The sequence below is a fragment of the Microcaecilia unicolor genome, chromosome 4 (genome assembly GCF_901765095.1).
Source record: "Microcaecilia unicolor chromosome 4, aMicUni1.1, whole genome shotgun sequence".
NCBI classification, from domain to species: Eukaryota; Metazoa; Chordata; class Amphibia; order Gymnophiona; family Siphonopidae; genus Microcaecilia; species Microcaecilia unicolor.
In genome coordinates, this window is record NC_044034.1 from 223,447,379 (window position 1) to 223,471,587 (window position 24,209).

At 44.7% G+C, this 24,209-nt stretch overlaps 1 protein-coding gene across 1 annotated transcript in view; it reads right to left on the bottom strand.

The window, feature by feature from the left end:
• The window catches only part of PGGHG (protein-glucosylgalactosylhydroxylysine glucosidase), a 109,497-nt gene that overhangs the window by 28,616 nt on the left and 56,672 nt on the right, over positions 1-24,209 (bottom strand). Inside the window, exons 9-11 of the mRNA XM_030199521.1 lie at positions 23,554-23,690; positions 20,290-20,423; positions 1,265-1,360 (exon numbers count right to left, since the gene is read on the bottom strand). Of these exons, the coding sequence (XP_030055381.1) occupies positions 1,265-1,360; positions 20,290-20,423; positions 23,554-23,690 (367 nt within the window). The remainder of the gene's footprint in view (positions 1-1,264; positions 1,361-20,289; positions 20,424-23,553; positions 23,691-24,209) is intronic.

Genomic DNA, 24,209 nt, shown 5'->3' on the forward strand with positions numbered 1-24,209 from the left:
GCTTCTGAACCATATCAATAAGAAAGAACTTATAAAAGCTAGTATGTAGGAGTTTTTGCATTTGGGATTTGTCCAAGACAGTCTTCATCAATATTTTAACTTTTTCCAAAGCATGTGCCCTTCCATCATGTTAAAGCCTCTCTGTTTAAGCAATTTCTCATGGATGAACATAATTTAAGCCCTTCATTGTACATTTATTTAATTTCTCAGTTCCATTCTAATTGTTATTGCACACGGATGACTATAAATTGTTACCTTTTTGAATCTAGCATTCATTTCCACATTACATATTGTAATACTCAATCATCATTTACTTTGTTATTACTACTTCATGTATACTATCCCGCATCACTTTTTGTACTGTTAATCACAATAAATTGCTAACCACGTTGAACGTGATCTGTTGGGATTTATGTATTTATTTGTAGCCATTTTTTAGACAAGTCTGTTTTTATGGAGTTATGCTTTTTTATAACCTGGGAAATCAATAATCACCACAGGAATAACATATACCTAAAACATAGCCCTAACTGTGACAGTCTATATTTTTGGGCCTAAACAAAAATATTTTGTTACAGAGCATACTGGGGGAGGGGGGAGGAAGAACCCTCCATATATGTGTGCAGCACCAGAAGAGCAAAGGTGACTGAGAAGGAGAATAACCAAGAAATATCACCAAGGTTCTTTATTATAAAATGGCCTACATAGCTTTGGTTCGTACAAATGCCTACACCAGGGGTCTACAAACAAATAAAAACTTCAAAACAAATTTCTCTTATTCAGGACATATGAGCTTTCAAGATCACACAGTCCATTCTTCTCTACGAAGGGGCCAATATGTTCTTAAGATCTTCTTTACAATTACGGCTATTTTTTCTGGTTTGTAAGGGGGCAATATTCAAAACAATGCAGGTACTTGCAAAATCCATGGTTATTTTACCCTGTGGACTTTACACCAGTTCTCAGAGGGAAAGTATAAGAAATGCCTAGAGATTTTCACCTGCTTTCTCTGCAGATACATTTCCCACATTGCACATTTGTACCACTCACTTCCCTAACTACGTTCCATGGAACGTCTTTGTTCAATATAGATAAAAGAATGCAAGATATCGAATAATGTATATGTTCTTATTGATAGATGATGTGGACAATTTTCAGATAGCCATTTACCCCCTTAATTGGCTTTTGAAAATTGCCCTCTTAAAAGGTTTCTCAACTACAAAGATTCCATCTGAAAGGCTAGAAACAACTTTCCACCTCTGACCTGAAATGGCTCAGTAATATTCCCATAACATTTTTTAAGTAGATTTTGTGCCTTCTGAATCTCCTTGAGCTGCATCCAGCCAACAGCAAACATACTCTGTAAAAGAGAGAAAGATACTGGATTAACCTACAGCCTGAGCTCTTGGGAAATTCCTGGCATTCAGTTTCAAAGTTTCAACATATGAGAAAGCAGAAAAGTGCCCTATACTATGGTCTGCCCTAATCCATGTTTACTTGTTAAAAAGTATTAATTTATTAAGAATTATGAGCTACCTTTATGAAAAGATTCATTCAGGACACTGTTGTACTCTTGGTTACTGCATGATTTGGGGGATTCTTTACTCACCTAGAGTAATTTTGTAACAGAGCACCTAGGTTAAGTGCACAGGAAGGCATCTGTTTTGGTGCTACTCTATAAAGATACATAAGCACCTATGGGGCTCATTTTCGAATGAGAAAAATGTTTAAAAAGTGGCATAAATCAGCATTTAGATGTTTTGCTTGCCAAAACATTCACAGTCACTATTTTCATAACCTATTTTGCAGATATTTATCTATGCAGTTCATTTGCAGTACGTTGAAATCACGGGGGGGGGGGGGGGGTTGGGGGGGGGTTGGGTGTGGAATTATGACATTCCTAACACGTGGACATTTTTCTGCCATAATGGAACAAAACAAAGCATTTATAAAAAAAAACATAGACATTTTATTGTTTTGAAAATCACTACATTCGCCACTTGGCTTCTGGACATTTTGAGCAAAACATCCAAAGTTGGATTTATCTTAAATTTATAAAGTCACACGGAGGAGCATTTTCGATATTTATTTACTTACGGCATTTGTATCTCACATTATCCCGAACAAGCTCAGGTTCAATGTGGCTTTATATGGGGGGGTGACATTATATGTTAAAGATAATATTAATTCCACACAATTGCAGGACCTACAGGGTAAGGAACAGAAACGGTCCTCGTATCCCTGCTAGATGATCTTCACAGAAACCAAGACAAGGGATTCGCCTCGATGTTAGTACTGCTAGATTTCTCAGCAGCTTTTGACACTGTGGATCATGATAGCTTGCTAGCACAACTGACAGAAACAGGTATCAATGAAACAGTACTTGCCTGGTTCAAATCCAATCTATCAGACAGGCAACAATTCATCACCACCATGGACACTGACATAAGGGGTACAACAAGGATCGATACTGTCACCTATTCTGTTCAATATCTACCTCAAGCCACTAGCTGAGATGATTCGGTCAATGGACATTCAGTTCTACATGTATGTGGATGATGTGCAGCTACTCATACCCACTGAACCTGACTTACCTACAGCCTTGAATAAACTGATTACCTGTCTAACATCAATTCAAGAATGGGCTAAACTCAACAAACTTTACCTGAACCCAAGTAAAACCGAGCTTCTCTGGGTCCCTAACACAAGTGGATATACACCTGACATCAAAATCTCTTTTGGGAATTATGAACTCCCCCTCAGATCATAAGTCAGGAACCTTGGAATACAGCTAGATTCAACACTTACTCTGATTCCCCAAATCAAAGCAACCTTCAAGAGCTGCTTCTACTATTTGAGACAGCTACACTGCCTCTTTCCTTACATCGAGAAGGTAAATCTTATCCCAGTTGTGCATGCCATGGTAACATCAAGACTGGATTACTGCAATGCACTATACAATGGTCTGACTACAAAGGGCCTGCACTAGCTCCAGTTGATTCAGAATGCAGCAGCAAGACTCACAGAAGGTTGCAAGCGACGTGACCATATCACACCATTTTTTCCAAAACTTCATTGGTAACCAGTACAATACAGGGCTAAATTTAAAACTCTATATCTGATCTTCAAGGCCCTGAAAGGAAATGGCCCTGAGTATCTAAAGAATAGGATGATCCTCCACACACCGCCAAGGACACAAAGGTCCTCCCAAGGACTTTCACTAACCACACCCTCTCCAAAACACATTACACGATGTGATACCCGCAAGTGAACCTTCTCCGGAGTAGCCCCCACACTCTGGAATGCATGCCTGAAAGTCTTGTGTTAAGTGGAACCTATTTCTACTTCAGGAAGCAGGTGAAAGCTTGGCTCTTCAACCAAGCCTTTAATGGAAGAAGTAACTAACGTGTTAGTCTCACTCACACACACGAGTGACTCGGGCTGCACATACTGCAGCGGAACATGTTTATTCACTCCTTCATGTGCAACTTTCTTCAAATCAGTCACCTTACTTTCTAATTCTTCCTACTTTCTTACCCATCTATATGTTACAACTTTGCCTTACCCTTCACTACCAGTTATAATGTTCTATTACATATTGTGTTGACATTGCTAATATACCATGCCATACTTTGTATTGTTTTCAAATATTTTTACTGCTGTAATTGCCTATTGCTCATGTTTGATCTATTCTTACTGTACACCGCCTTGAGTGAACTCCTTCAAAAAGGCGGTAAATAAATCCCAATAATAAATAATAAAATAAATAAAATAAGGAAGAAGTATTGTGGGTCAATCTAGAAAGAAAGAATGGTAAATGTGATATAGAGGCCTCCTTCACAGACAGAAGTGGACAGAAATTTAATTGAAGACATTCAAAATATAGCTGTGAAAGGGGAAGTACTACTAATAGGTGATTTAATATGCCAGATGTGGATTGGGGTATCCCTGGGATATCCTGGATTCTCTATAGGGGAACTATTCCAGGAATTTGTAATTGAACCCATGTGGGATGGGGCCATACTGGACTTAGTGTTTACTAATGGGGAGAGTGATTCTGATGTTATAATAGGTGATCATCTGTCATCCAGTGATCACTAGATGGTGTGGTTTAATATTAATATAGGAGTGGAAAGGGTTCAATCAAAATGAAGGTTCTAGTCTTCAAACAAAATAACTTTATTCAGATGGGGAAGTACCTCAAGGAATTGCTATCTGGATGGGAACATCTGGAAGAAGTTGGAAAAGAGTGGGCAAAACTGAAAGGAGGTATTGTAAGGGCAACAAACATTTTTATAAGGAAAGTAAAAAAATAATAAGAAAAGGAAGTTGTTTTGGTTTTCAAAAGTAGTAGCTGAAAATGTGAGGGAAAAGAGGTTAGCCTTTATAAACTACAAGGGACTGCAGAAAGAGGAAGACAGTTGAGAATATCTGGAAAAGCTAAAAGAAGCTGATAGAGTAGTCAGGAAAGCAAAGATGCAAATGGAAGAAAAAAATAGCCAATACGGTAAAATGGGGGTTGGGGGGGGGGGGGGAACAAGACATTTTGTTTAGATATGTTAGTGATAGGAGGAAGTGAAAAATTGGCATTGTGAGACTCTTCCCCTTCACCTTTACATAGGAGCTGATAAAGAAGGCAGAATTGCTTAGCAAATATGTCTATTCTGTGTTCACAGCTGAAGGGTTGAGAACAGAACTGCAGAAAAAAACACAAATAGGAATGGAGGGGTGCTAGTCCCTGAACAATTTTCACAGGACTGTGTTCATGAGGAACTCGCTAAACGAAAGGTGAGCAAAATGATGGGGGATGGCATACATCTGAGGGTACTGACAGAACTTAGGGAAGTTCTAGCGGCTGCGCTGGCTGACCTATTCAATGCTTCTCTAGAGTCGGAAGTGGTCCCGGAGGACTGAAGAAGAGCAGATGTGGTCTCTCTCCACAAAAGTGGAAGAAAGGAAGAGGTTGGGAACTACAGGCTGGTAAATCTGACTTCTGTGATAAGTAAATTAATGGAAATGCTTTTAAAACAGAGAATAGTAAAGATTTTGGAATCAAATGGATTACAGGACCCCAGGCAACATGGTTTCACTAGAGGCAGACACAGCAAAGGTGACGAATGACGCTAAATACAATACTATTTTACTAATTGCTTATCTCAGTTATATATTAATTGTAATTTCAGTTATATTTATCTATTATTTATCACTCTCTTTGCATCTATTTACTTGTTGGTTTTAAGCAGTATACTTTTAGATGTTTTTATACATTATTTGTTATTGAGTTTGTTTTTTAGCATGTATTTCTTATGTATTTTTATATACATTTTTTTGGCGTATTAACTGTTTATTGTATATATTTATGTATTTTTATTTTATTTTGTAGACACCCGAAGAAGGCCTGAAACACGATTCATGTAGAGTCTTGATACTGCCAATCAAAGTCTGTTTTTATTACACCTTTCTATTGTACTTAGTATCATTTGTCACCTTCGCTGTATCTGGCATTCACTAGAGGCAGGTCTTTGTCAGACAAATCATTTCTTTGACTGGGGGCCCAATGCACAAATGCACCCATTAAATACAGGTGCCACTGGAAAATTTTACCAAATTGCATACAGCAACCTATGCACAAAGGAGATTGCATGCAAGTGAGATGCACAGATCCCCCTTTCTGCATCAAATGGTGTTTGCAAATCGGAGTTGTCAAATGCATTTGACAACTTGCCCACCAGTTTTTTTGAGTTGTGAGCGGGGGGCTCGAGCAGGGATTCATCAGAGTCCAGCAGACCGCTCTCTTGAGCCTCCCGATGCAACTAAAAAAAAACTCCCTGGTGGTCTAGTGACCACCTCCCAACCCCCCTAACCTGACCTGCCCCCAAGATCTTTTAAAAATTCCCTGGTGGTCAAGTGAACCCCGACCCCCTCCCACCCTAGCAAAAGGACCCCGGTGGTCTAGTGGATCACCTCCTGACCCCCCTCACTGTAACCATCACTCCCTAGTGATCTAGTGTCCCCCATTCCCCCCCATACCTCAAATGAGCAAGAGACAGGAGGGCAGGAGCAACGCCTCCTTCCTCCTGCCTCTAGGCACGACCCTCTCAAAACAGCAGCATCCAGTCCCTGCCCGGTGCGTCCTTAAATGGTGTTTAGCCCCTCCCAATGCATCTGAGGATGAACCAGGCAGGGGCTGGGTGCTGCCATTTTGAGAAGACTGGGCCCAGAGGTGTTGCTCCTGCCCTCCTGCCTCCTGTGCATTTGAGGTATGTGGGGGTATGGGGGGGTCAATAGACCAACAGGGAGTGGTGGTTATAGTGAGGGGAGTCGGGAGGTGGTCCAGTGCTTTTGCTTCATGGGGGGGGGGGAGGTGATCATGGACCACCAGGGAATTTTTAAAAGATCTGGGGGGGGGGGGGGGAACCTTTAGATTCATGATAATGCAGCTTTCTTTGGATAGATATCAGCTGGTACTTTGCAATATTTATGCTCCTAACACCTATACATTTGTTGATTTCTAATCTTACTCAATTTGAGGGTATTCCCATTATATTGAATGGGGGGATTTTAATATGGTCATGGACCCTACACTGGATAGATCTTGCGGCCGAAGTAGCTCTTCTGTTCCTTGGGGTATCCCCCTACTCTACAACCTCTTAGATATCTTGGATGTATGGAGGGTCCTGCACCCCCAGGACTGGTACTATACACATCTCTCCAGGGCTCACTCCTCCCAGTCTAGGATAGACTTATTGGTTTCTCGTGAGCTTTTTGGAAAGGTGGAAGATGCGGTGATTGGTCCTTATGAGGTTTCGGAACATGTGATGATCTGGTGGAACTGGCCTTAGTGGATTCCATGTCTTCCAGGGAATTATGGAAGTTTCCTATTGAGCTATATCATGATGAGGCTTTTCGAGAATTTCTTCTAGCCATGCATGCGGTTATTATCTATCCACTTAGCTAGAAGAAATTCTTGAAAAGCCTCATCACGATAGAGCTCAACAAGAAACTTCCACAATCCCCTGGAAGACATGGAATCCACTAAGGCCAGTTCCACCCATATCATTGCAAGACTGGAAGGCAGTTAAGGTGGTTCTCAGGAGAGAGATCATTAGCTATTTAAGCAGAAATGTAGAACCCGGGACCAAGAAATTCTTCGGTTGGAAACTCGGATTTGCTCTGATAGGAGACAATACACAGGACACCATACTCTGGCCAATAAACTTCAGCTTCTAAGCACACAAATGGCCTTGAATGAATTGCTTCATCTACAGGTAAGGAAATCTTCCCAATACTTAAATACCAGCTATATAAGTATGGCTTTTTAGCTCGGCTGACTCGGCAGTGGGCAGGCCTGGCCACAAGTTTGCAGAGGAAGGATGAATCTTTGGTTCAGTCTGATGGAGAGCTCTATTTAAATCAATTTATGAGCATTTGTACTCCCACCCACCTGACCTTGGTCTGGATGGAGATAGCTACTTGAATACCTTAGAACATCCGCAACTCACTCCCGCTGAGAAGGAACCGAAGAATGTGCCTATTCAGCAGGAGGAAGTGGAATGGGCAATTCAACAGTGTGCCCTGGGTAAGGCACCTGGTTTTCAACTACATTATAGAGCATCGGGTGGTCCTGCCTAGTTTGATCTCTGCCCAGATAGTAGTAGTACCGCCAGAATCTTACAGGCCTATTTCCCTCCTTTGTGCGTAAATTATACTGATGGCAAAAGTTTTGGCGAATCACTTGCCGCAAGTCCTCCCATCCCTGGTTTTGGAAGTGCAGGTCGGGTTTGTATGAGACTGTCACATGCTGCTGAATGCTAGGAAAATACTGGCTTCCATTGAAAAGGTGTGTGTGGACTCTGGGGCATCGTTAATGGTCAGCTTCAATGCTGAGAAGGCATTTGATCGTGTTAGATGGGATTTCATGTTTCAAGTTTTAGCTCATTATGGTATTGAGGAACGCTCTTTTCGAGCTAAACAAGCTTTATATGTGAGTCCCCAAGCCAGGGTTTTGGTTAATGGGAGGCTGTCTGACACTCTCTATTTTTCGCTGCACTACACAAGGGTGTCCTCTATCTCTGCTCCTGTTTGTCTTGACTTTAGACCTGTTTTTGAGGGAAGTACAGGGGAATTCTGGCATCTAGGGTGTCTGGATTGGGGCACATCATTTTAAAATTGCAGTATTTGCTGATGATTTATTGGTCCACCTTACTGATGTTTGTGATTCCTTAGCTAACCATATTCTGAGTTGGATGTCCTTTCTAAAATGCTGTCCTATTTCTTTCATATGTTCTTCACATAGATTATTTTACATCACTGGTTATTAACACAAAATACTAACCATAATATTGTTACAAAAACATCACACTAAATGCAGAGTAATTTTTAATTAACTGTCATTTACATTCCACTTGTCCCAGGGAGGTCAAGGCAGATGACTAAAATATACAGCATACACGTTATAATTTACTAAATAAAAGTCCAAACTGTAAAACATAAAATTATAACACACCAATACGTGTCAGTTGATTATGAACATATATGAGGACAAAGGCCCTGCATAAAGCATTACCATGAAGCACCATTCTACATTGTGAACCTGACTTTTCAGACTTAGCCATTGTCAGCTATTCATGCAGAGGCTTGGATACTGTGACAGGCCTCTAAGACATTGCTGAGAGATCAAGACTAACAGACTCAAAACAACTGTTCAGAACAACTTTTGTTTACTGTGCCTGGGACCAGTGGCGTACCTAGGGTAGTTGACACCCAGGGCTGGTCATTTTTTAAGACCCCCCTCCAAAATCCAGTACTAGGCATGCCGAGAATACAAAACACTCAGGACCTATAGAGCAATTCTACCATACCATAAGCAGTCATTTCTACGAGTCACACAAGGAAAAGGAAAGCATCTTAAACACTACAGTGAGCACTAGAACATCAATTCACCTATTGTAAAACGAAACCAGACAGAATAGTACAGATCGTCGATCCTGCACAGTCAATGCCAACTGAAAGCCATGTCTTTTTCACAAACACAGATACACCCTAATCCACTATAGAATAAGTAATAATAAACTTTCTATTTAGACAAAAATTAAACTGAACCCCCAAGATTAGGGTTACCATATGGCTCCAGAAAAAGGAGGACAGATTGAGCCAGTCTGGGTTTTATTTCCATTGCTTTCAATGGAAGCAAAACCCGGACTGGATCTACATGTCCTCCTTTTTCTGGAGCCATATGGTAACCCTACCCAAGATGCCAGACTCTGCATACAATGCAACACCACAGAAACAGAAAATGTCCCACAGCAGATGTAAATTTGAAAAAAACTAACATACGTGGTAACATAGTAGATGACGGCAGAAAAAGACCTGCACGGTCCATCCAGTCTGCCCAACAAAATAAATTCATATGTGCTACTTTTTGTGTATACCTTACCTTGATTTACTAGAAGTAGTAGTAGTACCCCCATCTACAGGAACTGTATTGCGCTTTGTAACCGCAGAAACAACTGCATCCACCACTGGCACCTTAAGAAGAGACCTATCCGCCTCAGGGACCAGAAAAAGACGTACCATGGAACATGCTAGTCTAAAAGGAGCATCCGGGAAATCCCATTGAGCCTGAATGATAGCCCTAATATCCTGATGCATAGGAAAATTTTCCCCGGCCGTCTAATTCCCTTGACTAATAAAATCAACCTTACGGACTTCAGGGTTTGCCACTTGATCTTCCCCAAAATGCAGGGTGTCAGATATTAAGGAAATAAGCTCCTGAATATCCTCCTTGTGAAATATACAAACTACAGAAGGATCTTCCCCTCGAAAAACCGAGTCTGTCCCTGCGTCAGCGGAATCCTCCAAGTGACCATCATCTAGAAAATCCATATCTTCCACAGCTGGCATATCTAAATCTGGATCTGCAGCAAAATCTTCCTCTAACACCTGTGAGAGTGCAGGTGAAAGGGGATCCGGGAAGGCACGAAGAAAAGGGGTGCAGGCAGCTGGAGAACCCCAACAGGGCAGATTTCATGTGCACAACACCCACATTCAGAAAGCGGGGCTACCAGAGGCAGAGAGGTTGGCCAGGTTAAGGAAGAAGAGGAGGAACTACCAGTCCCAGAATCCCTCTCTTCCCCACCCGGCTGTGCAAGAGTTAAGGGAGGAGATAGAAGATTGGGAAATGGTCTCTGAGGAAGGTGATGAGGGCCAGCTGGAGAGGTTGGGGGCGGGGGAAGTTGAAGAGGAGGATAAAATGGAGGTTACTGAAGGACTAGAGGAGGAACAGATGGAGATTGGAGCTACCAATCACCACTTTACAAATTAACAAATAGAAATAAAACAAATATAGAAAATAAAATAATACCATTTTATTAGACTAATACATTTAGCTTTCAGAGGCCAAAACATCCTTCCTCAGGTCAATACAGTATAGTGCTGTTACAGTATCCTATCCTAACCTGAGGAAGGGGGTTTTGTTCTCCAAAAGTTAGTCAAAATGTATTAAAATTAGTCCAATAAAAAGATTACCTTGTTTACATGTTCTATTATAAACATTTATTAACACAGCTACAATACTACTTTATCCTAAAGCAAAAAAATAAAAATATATATTTTATTTACAGTTTGTTGTCTCTGGTTTCTGCTTTCCTCATCTTCTTTTCACTGTCTTCCTTCCATCCAGCATCTGTCTTCGTTCTCTCTCTGCCATCCAGTGTCTGCCCTCTCTGCTATCCCCTCCATCCAATGTCTGCTCTCTCTCCCTGCCCCTTCCATCCACATCTGCCCTCTATCTCTGCCCCTTCCATCCACCATCTGCCCCTGTCTGCCCTCTCTCTCTCCCCCTTCCATCCACTGTCTGCCCTTTCTCTCTGCCCCTTCCATCCACCATCTGCCCCTGTCTGCCCTCCCTCTTGCTCTCCCTTCCATCCAGGATCTGTCCCCTCTCTCTGCCCCTTTTTTTCAGCCCCCAGTTCCAGCCCCCTTATCCCACCTGCTCCTAGTTCTAGCCACAGCCCACATCTCCCACCTGCCCCTCCTTTTCAGCCCCCAGTTTCAGCCCCACTATCCCACCAGTCCCCAGTTTCAGCCCTAGCCCTTTTCTCCCACCAGTCCCGAGCTTCAGCCTCCAGCCACTTCTCACTGTCCCCTTTTCAGCCACTTCTCCCTGTCCCCTTTTCAGCCCCCAGTTTCAACCCCAGCCCTTTTCTCTCACCAGTCTTGAGCTTCAGCCCCAGCCACTTCTCCCTGTCTCCTTTTCAGTCCCCAGTCCCAGTACTAGCCCCCTTATCCCACCTACCCTCCTTTTCAGCCCCCTTCATCCACATGCCTTGTATTAGGGCCCCCATTTTCAGCCCCAGACCCATTCTCCCACCTGACCCAGGCATGCCCCATTTTCCCACCAGCCCTAGGCATGGCCCCCATTTTCCCTCATGGCCCTTTCTCAGACCCCAGTTCCAGCCCCCTTCTCCCATCTGAGAACCCCTCCCCACCCCACCCCACCCCAGTCCCCTTCTCCCATCTGAGAACCCTATCCCCATCCCCCTTCTCCCATCTGAGAACCCCCTCCCAGTCCCCTTCTCCCATCTGAGAACCCCTCCCCTCCCCATCCCACCCCCCTTCTCCCGTCTGAGAACCCCCTCCCAGTCCCCTTCTCCCATCTGAGAACCCCCCGACCCGACCCGACTACTAGCTCTGTCAACAGACAGCCCTCTTCTCCTGCCACCACCCTGCCTTTAAAACAAAATCTGTGAAGCGGCGTGGCAGGCAGCGCCTGGAGTCTACCCTGTTTGAAAAAGAAGCAAATCTCCTCCTCAACGTCGGGCCTTTCCTCACTATGTCCCGCCCTCCTCTGAGGCAACTTCCTATTTTCGCGAGGGAGGGACACAGTGAGGAAAGGCCCAACGACGACAAGCAGTGTTGCCAGGTGGGCGGTTTTACCGCCCAATTGGGCGGTTTTCCGCGACCCGCCGCGGGAAATTTTTGCCTGCCGCGGGTTGCGGTTTTTTGGGCTGGTTTTTGTGCTTCGGGCGGTTTTTTCGGCCGCGGGGGGGGCGGGGTTAGTGACGTTTTTGGGTGGGGTTAATGACGTTTTGGGCGGGGTTAGTGACGTGGGAGGCGGGGCCGATGACGTGGGAGGCGGGGCCGATGACGGGGAGGCGGGGCCGATGACGGGGAGGCGGGGCCGATGACGTGAGAGGCGGGGCCGATGACGGGGAGGCGGGGCCGGTGACGTGGGAGGCGGGGCCGGTGACGGCGGGGGCGGGGTTGATGACGCGGGGGTGGGGGTGTCAGGGGCGGGGTTTGTGTTTGGGCGGTTTTTGGGCTGTTTTTTGGGCTCCAGTGGGCTGGAAAAAAATTTTCCACCTGGCAACCCTGACGACAAGGAGATTTTCTTCTTTTTCAAGGAGGGAAGACGTGAGGCACTGCCTGCCATGCCGCTTCACAGATTATTTTTAAAGGGTGGGAGCAGCGGGAGCAGAGTACCCCCACACACACACACACACCTGCTGACACCCGGGGCGGACCGCCCCCACCGCCCCGCCCTTGGTACGCCACTGCCTGGGACCTTCCTGAACAAGGACAAGAACATCTATGACGGCAAAAGCCAGGTTCTTAGGCCCCAAACACACAACACTGGAAACCACCATGACAGGCAGGACAGCCTGGCACCAAAGCCAGAGGAGAGGAGAGAGTATAAGATCCCCTTCCTTGAAGCTGTTATCAGCTAACTGATATCTGATGCAGCCTGAGATAGCTGCTATCAGCTGGCTCTGAGCCTGCCACAGGATGAAGGCTCATTAATCTGTGACATCACTTTCCTGCTTGCTCTTGCCCAACTGGGAAGAGCTTACCTGAATTCCTGAAAGTGAACCATCATCAGTTCCTGACTACTGCGGATCCAGAGGTCATGAGCTTTAACATTTTGTTAGGTTCAATTGCTCCTCAGTGCCTGGTAGTGCTTGGGAGTTAGGAATCCTATTAATTTCAGGATTAGGTGATAGTGTGTGTTACCTTTATCCTGCCTTAATGGGTAATTGAAATCATTGTTCTACCATCCTTGCATGATGGCTGTCTCTGATTACATTTACTATTATTGCTGCCAGTGTCTTATAAACACCTTTCTATTTATATAATAATATCTGAGCCTCGTGTCCTTCTACTCTCAGTACTTATGATATGGGACTGTCCCGAATTTGGATTGCCAATGGGAAGTGTGTGATCCATTCCCAGATTGTTAAATTACCATTATTTGTTTGTTTATACTTCTCACTCTTTTCTGGTCCTCCCCTGAGGCCTGGAAACTGTGATTTGTCCCTACATTTAACAACTTCTGATGTGTTATCAGGGAAAACAGACACATAGTATAAAGTATAAATTACCATAGAACTAGCCTCTACCGCTAAAGACAGTATCAGAAGAAAATGTTCCCTCTTATCCCAGGATCCAAGTTCCAACGCCCAGATAACAAACAGAACTAACTCCACACTAAGGGTATTATGAAAATAAAGAGTGCTCTCTTATTTACAATAGCAGCAGAACAGCATGGATATACAAGTGTCATGAAACAGCAGTGATTTTATCATGAGAACAGCACAAAGTGAACATACTTGATATCTGTGTACACCCATACATGGAAGATCGATTTTATTGTTCACGTTTGTCAAACTAGCCACAGAAAAGTCCTTCTGCGATTTTGTTGAGCAGCTGCAATTGAACTAATACCTGTCTGTGATTTTATATACTACCTTTCTGTGGTCCACCCAAAGTAGTTTGCATATATTACATGAAGGTGCTTTCTCTATCCCTAGTGCAGCAAAAAGTGCCTTACTGTGCCCTTGCATGGGTATTTCTCATGCACATGGTCTTTAAAAAAATTACCACATGAGCACTTACCGCCACCCATTTTATAGGTGGTTAAGGCTCGAGGGGTAATCCTGTGCTACCCAGTTTCAAGTTTATTTTATTTTTGAAATACCGCCAAATCAAAAACTTTCAAGGCAGTTTACACACTTTCAGGCTTATTTTCAAAAGAGAAAAACGTCCCAAAAGTGGCATAAGTCTGCAATTGGACGTTTTTCGCACAAAAAAAACCATCCAAGTCAGAATTTTCAGAACCTATTTTTAGACGTTTTTCTCTGAAGTCCACCAGAAGTGCATCCAAATCTCAAGGGGGAGTGCCAGGGGACGTGTTCAGGGCGGAACGTGGGCATTCCTAAGACTTAGATGTTTTTCAGCCATAATGGAACAAAACAAAACTGTCCAGGACTAAAACTTTCAGCTAGACCTGTTTTTATTACGAATAAGGCACAAAAAGTTGCCCTAAATAACCAGATGACCACTGGAGGAAATCAGGAATGACCTCCCCTTATTCCCCCAGTGGTCACTAACCCCCTCCCACCCCCAAAAAATGTGATAAAAAACATTACTTACCAACCTCTACACCAGCCTCAGATGTTATACTCAGGTCCATTAGAACAGCATGCATATTCCTGGAGTAGTCTAGTACTGGGTGCAGTGCACTGCAGACAGGTGGACCCAGGCTCCTATCTCCACCTACCTGTTACATTTGTAGAGGAAACTGTGAGCCCTCTAAAACTCACCAGAAACCCACTGTACCCACATATAGATGCCCCCTTCACCTGTAAGGGCTATGATAGTTGTGTATAGTTGGGGGTAGTGGGTTTTGGGGGGGCTCAGCAGACAAGGTAAGGGAGCTATGCTCCTGGGAGCATTTTATGAAGTCCACTGCAGTGCCCCCTAGGGTGGCCTATTGCTGTCCTGGGATGTCAGGGGGACCAGTCTACTAAAAATGCTGGCTCCTCCTACATCCCAGTGGCTTGATTTTGTGCATTTTGCACTTGGACGTTTTTGGTTGTTTTTTTTTTTTTTTTTTTTTCGAAAATGGACCAAAAAACAAAACGGCCAAATCACAAAACGTTGTTCGCAACAGTACTTTCGAAAACAAAAGATAGCCATTTTCCTTTTTTGAAAATGGCCTTCTTTTCTATTCGGATTTTGGACGTTTTTACAAGTCGGACTTAGTCATATCAAAAATGTCCCTTTATATGTCACATCTGTCATGAAGTGGAGAAGGTGAGCCCTTGGGCTGCAGCCGAGTTTACACTACCTAACTAACCCGGAGGCAGCAGATGAGTCACACCCAGGCTAGGATCAAGGCTATTCAAGTCTTGAGATTCGAAGCAGCCCAGAAGTGGTACAAGCTTCACTGAATGAGGTCCAGGTTGATGAGTCAAGTAGCAGTCGGCCAAGGCTCCCACATTGAAGGTTTCCCAGCATAAGTAATAGGAAATACTGTAGTGGTGGCCAACATAGGCAAGCTGGACCGGATATCAATGATGGTACTGAAGAGACTCATGAAAGTCTAAAACACTTCCTCAAAAGAGGGCCAGGAGAGTCTAAACAATACCGGAGGTCAAGGCTGGCTGCAATCAAGGCACCATAAGGCAAGCTGGAGTCAGGGGAGGTGGAGATCCTGAAGCACGAAGAAGCCAAGTGAGGGTCAAAACCAAGAAGTCAATCCAAGGAACGGAGCAGGAACAAGGGCAGGCTGGCTGGAGACACGGACTGGAACTAGGACAAGAAAAGCAGACACAAACAGGAACTAACCGGAACCACTCACACCAAGCAGAAGCTAGGAGACCTGTTGCAAAGGCAGTACATAGGAGTCCCACGATCTCTTAAAAGGGCCCCAGCCCATGGTGTTATCTTCGGGCGTCCTGATGATTTCCCACCGCTGGTGCCTTAAATTATGGCCCATGGTGTGCATGTGCCTAGGAGAGCCAGTGTCAGCCGGTGCCAGAGGCACCAATGAGGGAGCAACCCAAATGATCAGCAGAATACCCAGTAGTGCCGGAGGCAGCAGAATTAGAAGACCACTGCGCCGTGGAAGCAGCCAAGAGCCCCAGGGAAAGCCTCAGAGCCTGACCCTGATGCTCACCACTGGAAAAGTGAGCCAGGGCATGGGGTGTGGCCGCAGCCATGACAGTACCTCCTCCCCAAAGACTCCCCTTAGTCCAGGTTTGGGTTTATGTGGAAACATTTGACGGAATCTTCTGATGTGCAGTGGAGTATGGACATAAGTTGCTGGCCGTAGCCCATGGGCATAGTTTGACTGTTTCAATTGGGGGGGGGGCAAAGGATGGGGTGGAGTGTGTATATATATATATACATACATATACACACACATATACACAAATGAATATGCTAATAAGGAGGAAGGAAGGAAGGAAGGGAGAAAGAGCTGGCTTTTTTGAGAATAATCATAATGAATATGTATGAGATATCTCATACATACACATTATAGTTATTCCCAAAAAAACCAGCTCTTTCTCCCTTCCTTCCTTCCTTCTTTCCTCCATACCCAGTACTCCCTCTTCCTCTCCAGTAGTATTTCCCCACCCCCTTTCCCATACCATGCCAGTGTAGACCTTAGAAATGCATAAGCTCTATATATAGATCCTTCAAGAGGTAGTGTGTCATGATTTAGGCTCTAAAACCCTTTCTGATGTTTCGGTGCCACCTCAGTAAGGCCAACACACAATCTCTCCACTGCAAAACACTATACACTAACCATAACAGCACTAATTCCAAGGACAGGATGAGCTACAACCTTATGCGTGGAAAGGCAGCACTGTAATTACACCGGGCTCTAAAACACCAGTACACTACACCTAATGGAAAAACAAAACAAAAAGGGCTGCAAATACTACACACTAGCAGAATACTGCACCTTGATCACACATGAAAAACACATGGCACAACAGATATGACACAAGGAACTAGAAATAAAAAAAATATGAAGGCAAAATACTGAACTGGAAAGTTATCTCAAGAAGTTAGACTCTGCATGCAGAAATACTAGAAAAATTGAAACTTACATGCAAAATATCACAGATGCACATTTCAAAAAGCTGACATATTCCAATTAATAAATTCTGAATAAAATACTTTTTTCTACCTTTGCTGTATGAATCATTTAGTTTTTCTATTAGCTTTGGTCCCAGTGTCTTCTGTTTTATGCAGTGTCTTCTTTTCATTTGATATTTTTTCACTCACCATGTCCACCATCCTCCTGTGTCCTTATGCGTCCTGTCTACCATCTGTAGCCCTGCCCCTATCCTTCCTCGAGTTTCAGTATCTGTCCTCAAAGTGTTCTGATCCAGCCCTTAAATTCAGCAGTTTTCCCTCCATCCATAACCAGCATTTCTCCTCACTGCCCTCCCCTCCCCTCCATCCATGTCCAGCATTTATCCTCTCTCCCTTCCCCTCCATCTGTGTGCATCTCCTTCCTTTGTCTTTCCTTCCCTCCATCCTTGTCCAACATTTCTCCTCTCTTAACTGCCCTCCACTCCATCCATGCAGGGCCGTGCCTAGGGTCTCTGGCGCCCCCCTGCAGACTATCAGTTGGCGCCCCTACCCCCCATGAAAATGATCACGCCCCCCCCCCCCCCCCCCGGTAAAAATGATCGCTCACCACTTGCCACACTGACAGGAATTGTCAGCAATATTCTTAGAAACAAATTGCTATACATTGCAAAATAAGATAGCAGATGTAAATTCTCAAAGTGGACATATTCCAAACGCTAGACAAAAATTAAACTGAACCCCCAAGATGCCAGACTCTGCATACAATGCAACACCACATAAACAGAAAATATCCCCTAGTACTGTGCAAAATATAAAGACTGCAGATGTAAATTTGAAAAAAACTAACAAGAACCAATCACCACTTTACAAATTAACAAATAGAAATAAAACAAATATAGAAAATAAAATAATACCATTTTATTGGACTAATACATTTAGCTTTCAGAGGCCAAAACATCCTTCCTCAGGTCAATACAGTATAGTGCTGTTACAGTATCCTATCCTGACCTGAGGAAGGGGGTTTTGTTCTCCGAAAGTTAGTCAAAATGTATTAAAATTAGTCCAATAAAAAGATTACCTATTATAAACATTTATTAACACAGCTACAATACTACTATATCCTAAAGCAAAAAAATAAAAGTAAATATTTTATTTACAGTTTGTTGTCTCTGGTTTCTGCTTTCCTCATCTTCTTTTCACTGTCTTCCTTCCTTCCTTCCATCCAGCATCTGTCTTTGTTCTCTCTCTGCCATCCAGTGTCTGCCCTCTCTGCTGTCCCCTTCATCCAATGTCTGCCCTCTCTCCCTGCTCCTTCCATCTACATCTGCCCTCTATCTCAGCACCTTCCATCCACCATCTGCCCCTGTCTGCCCTCTCTCTCCCCCTTCCATTCACTGTCTGCCCTTTCTATCGCTTCCATCCACTGTCTGCCTTCTCTCTGTCCGCTCAATCCACCATTTGCCCTCCCTCTCCCATCCATCTAAGGTCTGCCCTCCCTCTCACTCCCCCTTCCATCTAGGATCTGTCCCCTCTCTCTGCCCCTTTTTTTCAGCCCCCAGTTCCAGCCCCACTATCCCACCAGTCCCCAGTTTCAGCCCTAGCCCTTTTCTCCCACCAGTCTTGAGCTTCGGCCCCCAGCCACTTCTCCCTGTCCCCTTTTCAGCCCCCAGTTTCAAACCCAGCCCTTTTCTCTCACTAGTCCCAAGCTTCAGCCCCAGCCACTTCTCCCTGTCTTCTTTTCAGCCCCCAGTCCCCCCAGTTTCAGCTCTTGTCCCTTTTCAGCCCCCAGTCCCAGTACTAGCCCCCTTATCCCACCTACCCTCCTTTTCAGCCCCCAGTTCCAGCTCCCTTCATCCACATGCCTTGCATTAGGGCCTCCCCTTTCAGCCCCAGACCCCATCTGGGCTCCCCTTCCCATCCCCTTCTCCCATCTGGGCACCCCATCCCATTCCCTTCTGTCATCTGGGCTCCCCTCCCCATCCCCTTCTCCCATCTGGGCTCCCCACCCCATTCCCTTCTGTCATCTGGGCTCCCCTCCCCATCTGCCATCTGGGCACCCCTGATCCGACCCGACTACCAGCTCCGTCGAGATGATAGCGGGTGGGGGGGGGGGTGCTCCGCTCCCGCTGCTCCCACCCTACCTTCTTTTAAAAAAGAAATCAGTAAAGCGGCGTGGCAGGCAGCGCAGCTTCGCGTCTGCCCTGCTTGTAAAACAAGTAGATCTCCTCGTCGGGCCTTCGCTCACTAGGTCCCGCCCTCGAGGAAATAGGAACCCAGTGAGCGAAGGCCCGACGAGGAGATCTACTTGTTTTACAAGCAGGGCAGACGCGAAGCTGCGCTGCCTGCCACGCCGCTTTACTGATTTCTTTTTTAAAAGAAGGTATGGTGGGAGCAGCGGGAGCAGCGGGAGCGGCGCACCCCCCCACCCGCTGACACCCGGGGCGCATCGCCCCCACCGCGCTCTTGGTTCCCTCAGTGTCCGCCTTCTTCTGACGTCAGAAGAAGGCGGGACAATGAGGGAACCAATGAGTGCAAGGGAAGGGAGACGTCGGCAGCGCTTTCACCGACGCTGCTGCAGCGGCTGCGACCGAGGTAATTTAAAGTCCTCGGGGGCGCGGGGCGAGGGTAAGCACCGCGGTGGCGCCCTCCAGAGGTGGGCGCCCCCCTGCGGCGCTTACCTCGCTTACCGCATCGGCACGGCCCTGCATCCATGTCCAGCATTTCTCCTCTCTTCCCTCCCCTCCATCTCCTTCCTGACTTCCTTCCCCTCCATCCATCCATGTCCAGCAACTCTCCATTCTCCCCTGCCCTCTCCTCCATCCACCCATATCCAGCAAATTTCCTCTCCCCTGCCCCCTCCATTCATCCATCCATGTCCTGCAATTCTCCTCCATCCACCCATATCCAGCAAAATTCCTCTCTCCCCTGCCCCAATTCATCCATCCATATCCAGCAATTCTCCTCTCTCCCCTGCTCTCCATCCATCCATCCATGTCCAGCAACTCTCCATTCTCCCCTTCCCTCTCCTCCATCCACCCATATCCAGCAAATTTCCTCTCTCCCCTGCCCTCCCTTCCATCCATTCCATGTCCAGCAATTCTCCTCTCTCCCCTGCCCTCCCCTCCATCCATCCATTCCATGTCCAGCAACTCTCCATTCTCCCCTGCCCTCTCCTCCATCCATCCATATCCAGCAATTCTCCTCTCTCCCCTTGCCCTCCCCTCCTCTCCATGGCCAGCGATCTCTTCTCTCCCCCTCTCTTCTCCATGGCCAGCGATCTCTTCTCTCCCCCTGCCCTCCCCTCCTCTACTCTCCATGTCCAGTGATTTCTTCTCTCCCCCTGCCCTCCCCTCCTCTACTCTCCATGTCCAGCGATTTCTTCTCTCCCCCTGCACTGATTACCCATGTCATGGCAGGTCCACCAGGGTCAGTGATAGCTTCATATATTTCCAGGTCATTCCTTTGAATCTCAGGATTCATGGGATATTGGAGAGGGAAGCCCAGTAATATCACATCTGCTTGTTTAACACAGTCACCTGCAGAAAAGGACACAGATATTGTATATAATTAGGTCTGCCTCACCCATTTGGGCAGCGGAAGCCATGGGCTCTCTGTACTATCCTAGAGAGAACTGAAAATCCCCTCTAGATGCTTAATTACCCCAATCCTGTATCTGTGCATGGCAGGTCTGCATAGACCAGGCTTTAGCTAGGTCTGTAATTAGAAAGGAACCCAGTATTCAATAGATATAATAAGATAGTTTATTATAATCTTACCAATAGCAGTACAGGCAAGTCAGGCATTCACATAATGGAACCGTATATCATGGTACATCCTCTCTCTCTCTAGCCTTCTGGAGTCTTCTGATTCTAATACCCTCCAGACTGGTCCTTATATACTATTTTGGTTTCATTGGTTCCAATAGACCCCAGTCTTTCTCACCAGGGCTCCTAGCCCTTATCAGTTTAATTAAAATGACTTCACATGTTCTCAAGCCCTAAGTATAAACAAAATCTCTTGAGAGCCCATCTGTGAGATGATCTCACAGGTCATGTTGCCCTCTTCCACTCCACCCCCTCCCCTTGGTGTGCGTACCCCCCTTGCATCCAACCTTTTAATGATGTACATTAGCCCTAACAGCTTTGCTCATAACTTCTCACAGGTGCCAGTCCCAGGAATGTTTCCATGAGCAAAAACCCCCCTCCCTTGCCAGCTCAGCACTTGCTACAGTGAAATATAACTGTGTCAAAGGTGATCACTGATCCTTACAAGCTAGCTCTCTTTTGTATCAGAGATGATTTTGATTTTAAGAAGCCTAGCTCTTATTATGAGCAATTGGCCTGTATTTTACTGAGAGCAAGGGCTAGCATAACTCTTCATTCCCCTCTTGCCAGGCCCCTCAGGGGGGGCTGGCACACATGACTACTAGTGTGGGTGTGGCTGTCCTTTCCAGAGGGCTCTTAGAGTCCTGTGGGGGGAATGTATAGGGATGAGGTGACAGGGGTGCTCTGGCACAATAAGGGACAAGGCCATAGCAAGAGTCTGTATGTGGATATATAATTATATGCTGGATGAAATGCAGCATTGGGATTCCCCCTTTTATCATAACCAACCCAAGGGGCCTAACTATCTTACACCCACCCCTCTAGGGCGGAGCGAGACTTGGAAACATGTGAATTCATTCAAACCTATGTCATATAATGGAATCAATAATTTTGAATGTATAATAGTAGTCAATTAATATATCATTATTACAAAGCTGATGTTGGGAGGCAGGAGAAAGAAAACTTTCAATCAAAGTTTATCATTAGTCAAACTTTGAATGTGTAAATATAGCCAAAACTGGTGTTAAGAGGGCAGAAATACTTCATTTTAGCATTGAAAAAGGATTAATATTGGCCAAATAATGAATAACTACTGAAAACTTATGAGTATGATAATTACAAGTAAGCTATGGGTGTTATAGGCCTACATTATATATGAAGGGCCTGCTGCTTAACTTGCAGTCTTATAATTATGGGCAAGATAATAGTTTTGCAATTATGAACAAGATAATAGTTTTGCCATTATCTTACTGCTAGGTGTAATAGATCTAGATCATATATGAAGGCACTGTTGAGTTATAGTGTTTTTGGAAAATACATAGGAACATAATCTTTTTCTTCCTTTGTACAGAAGATAAAGCAAATATGTGTTAAAGAAATGAATGGAGTTGCTTCATTTTCTCTTGATGATTAGGAAATCATCAATAGTAGAGAACAGTCTGCTTAGTTACCATTTGAGGTCCAATGATGAAAGGTACAACAGTTAAAAAATGGAAGGAAAACAATCTAAACCTGTCTATACAAATTAGCAGGATGTAACAAACTAGAAAGAAACATATGATAGTTCAATTAAACAGCATAAGCAGAATAAATATCTTCCTTAATAAAAGAGGTATACTTGCGTTACAGGCATTGATAGGTAAAATGAGAAAAATAAATAGCAGTGGTCCTACACAAAATTTATGATGGAAATGTAGTTTGTCTTGTACTGAGAGTAGTAACAAGGAGGCTTAAGACAAATCTCTGAACATAGGGAATAATGTACCAGACAACCGTATCAACACCTGATTTAATAGTTAATTTTGTTGGGTAAGGCAAAAAGGTCTTGTAATGCCCTTATAAAGGAATCATCAGTGTCAGTATTACTGGGAATGTAAGTATAACAATGATTTCTGGCTTTAAATTGATCAAGTACCCCTCTTGACACTCCTATAGCATTTATAGTAATAATAGAGGTACGGCACCTGTCAATCCGTATGCAGAGTAAAGTTTACAAATTTCGACATATCTATTTCCAATTTTCCAAATGAAAAACCAAGGATGCCACCCACTTTGAACAATGTTATAAGTGACATACCAAAAATATACAGGTTCTCTGTTAGGGAGTCTGATTATTGGATGTGTACTCTGTTAATTTTAATTTGTCCACATCCCTGGAAAATTGCAAAGTTAAAACAAAACAAATGATGATTCGTATTGTCAGGAATAATCCAAGTAATGATAAGATTGCAGGCTGGTACTTTTATGATGCATGGTGAGGTATCAACTTTGCCAAACACTGGAACATACATGGAGTGTGATATAAACAACCTTTGCTAGGCACTGAAGTACACAGGGTGCATGATGGGATTATAGTTTAACATACACAGGCACATGCAGGAGGTGTAGAGAGATCTCAGTTTTCCTAGGCACTAGTACATATAAGAAATTTGGTAAAATGTCAGTGAGCTGGGCAGTAGAACACACAGATGTAGTAAATTATCTGATTTGCCAGGCACTGGCACACACCAGATGTGTTATGAGGTCTTAGTTTTACCAGCACGATATTTCTGCATCTAGGAATCCTTTTACTAAGGCGTGCTAACAGATTTATGGGGTCTTTTACTAAGTTGTGCTAGCGTTTTTAGCTCATGCTAAAAATCAGCTGGTGCTAAATGCTGAGACACCCATTATATTCCTACGGGCGTGTTATTATTTAGTGCTCCTTAGTAAAAAGAATCCCTAATGAGATCTTGGCTTTCTTTTACATTGACACGACTCAAAGTATGGAGAGACCTTATACAACCAGATCAAATGTGTTTCTAAGTGACCACAACAAAACTTTCCATTTGCTTCCTCTCACCTAGTCTGTACCCATCAAACTCTGGATGGTACTTCCTCTCTGGATCAAAGGGCACTTTAATTTTCTTTGCAATTTTCTGCCATATTTTAGGTGCATGGATTTGTAACTGAGTAGCCAACTCCACAGCAAAATTTAGGCTGAAAAAGCAAAAGGCTTGAATGAGTTTACAAAGAGAGCTTGGTCACAGCACAGCCAATGAGATATCTAGAAGTTACACAGAAGTGTGATGAAAGACCTTCTTTATTAATGCTTTAGTTGTTCTTATGCACACTTCTTTCACACAAGCTAAGCTTCACCATACCGAAGACACTTACAAGAACACACAGAGGCCCTTTTACAAAGCGGCGGTAAGCCCAATGCAGGCTTAACGCTCGCTAAAAGGGAAGTACCGCCGGGCTACCACAGCAGCCCGGCAGTGGTTCCCAGGGCCGCCGAGAGGGGGGGACAGGGGGGACAAAATTCCCTGGGCCCAGGCCTCTTGGGGGGGCCTAGTGCCGCCGCCGCAGTCCGGCCCACCCGCCCTCTGTCGCTCCCTGGCATGAATTTAAGCGCCTCACCTTCGAAGGCGCAGCAAGCAGCAGCAGACCACTCCTTCCTTCCGTGTCCCGCCCTCGCCTGACGTAACTTCCGCGAGGGCGGGACAAAGAAGAAAAGAG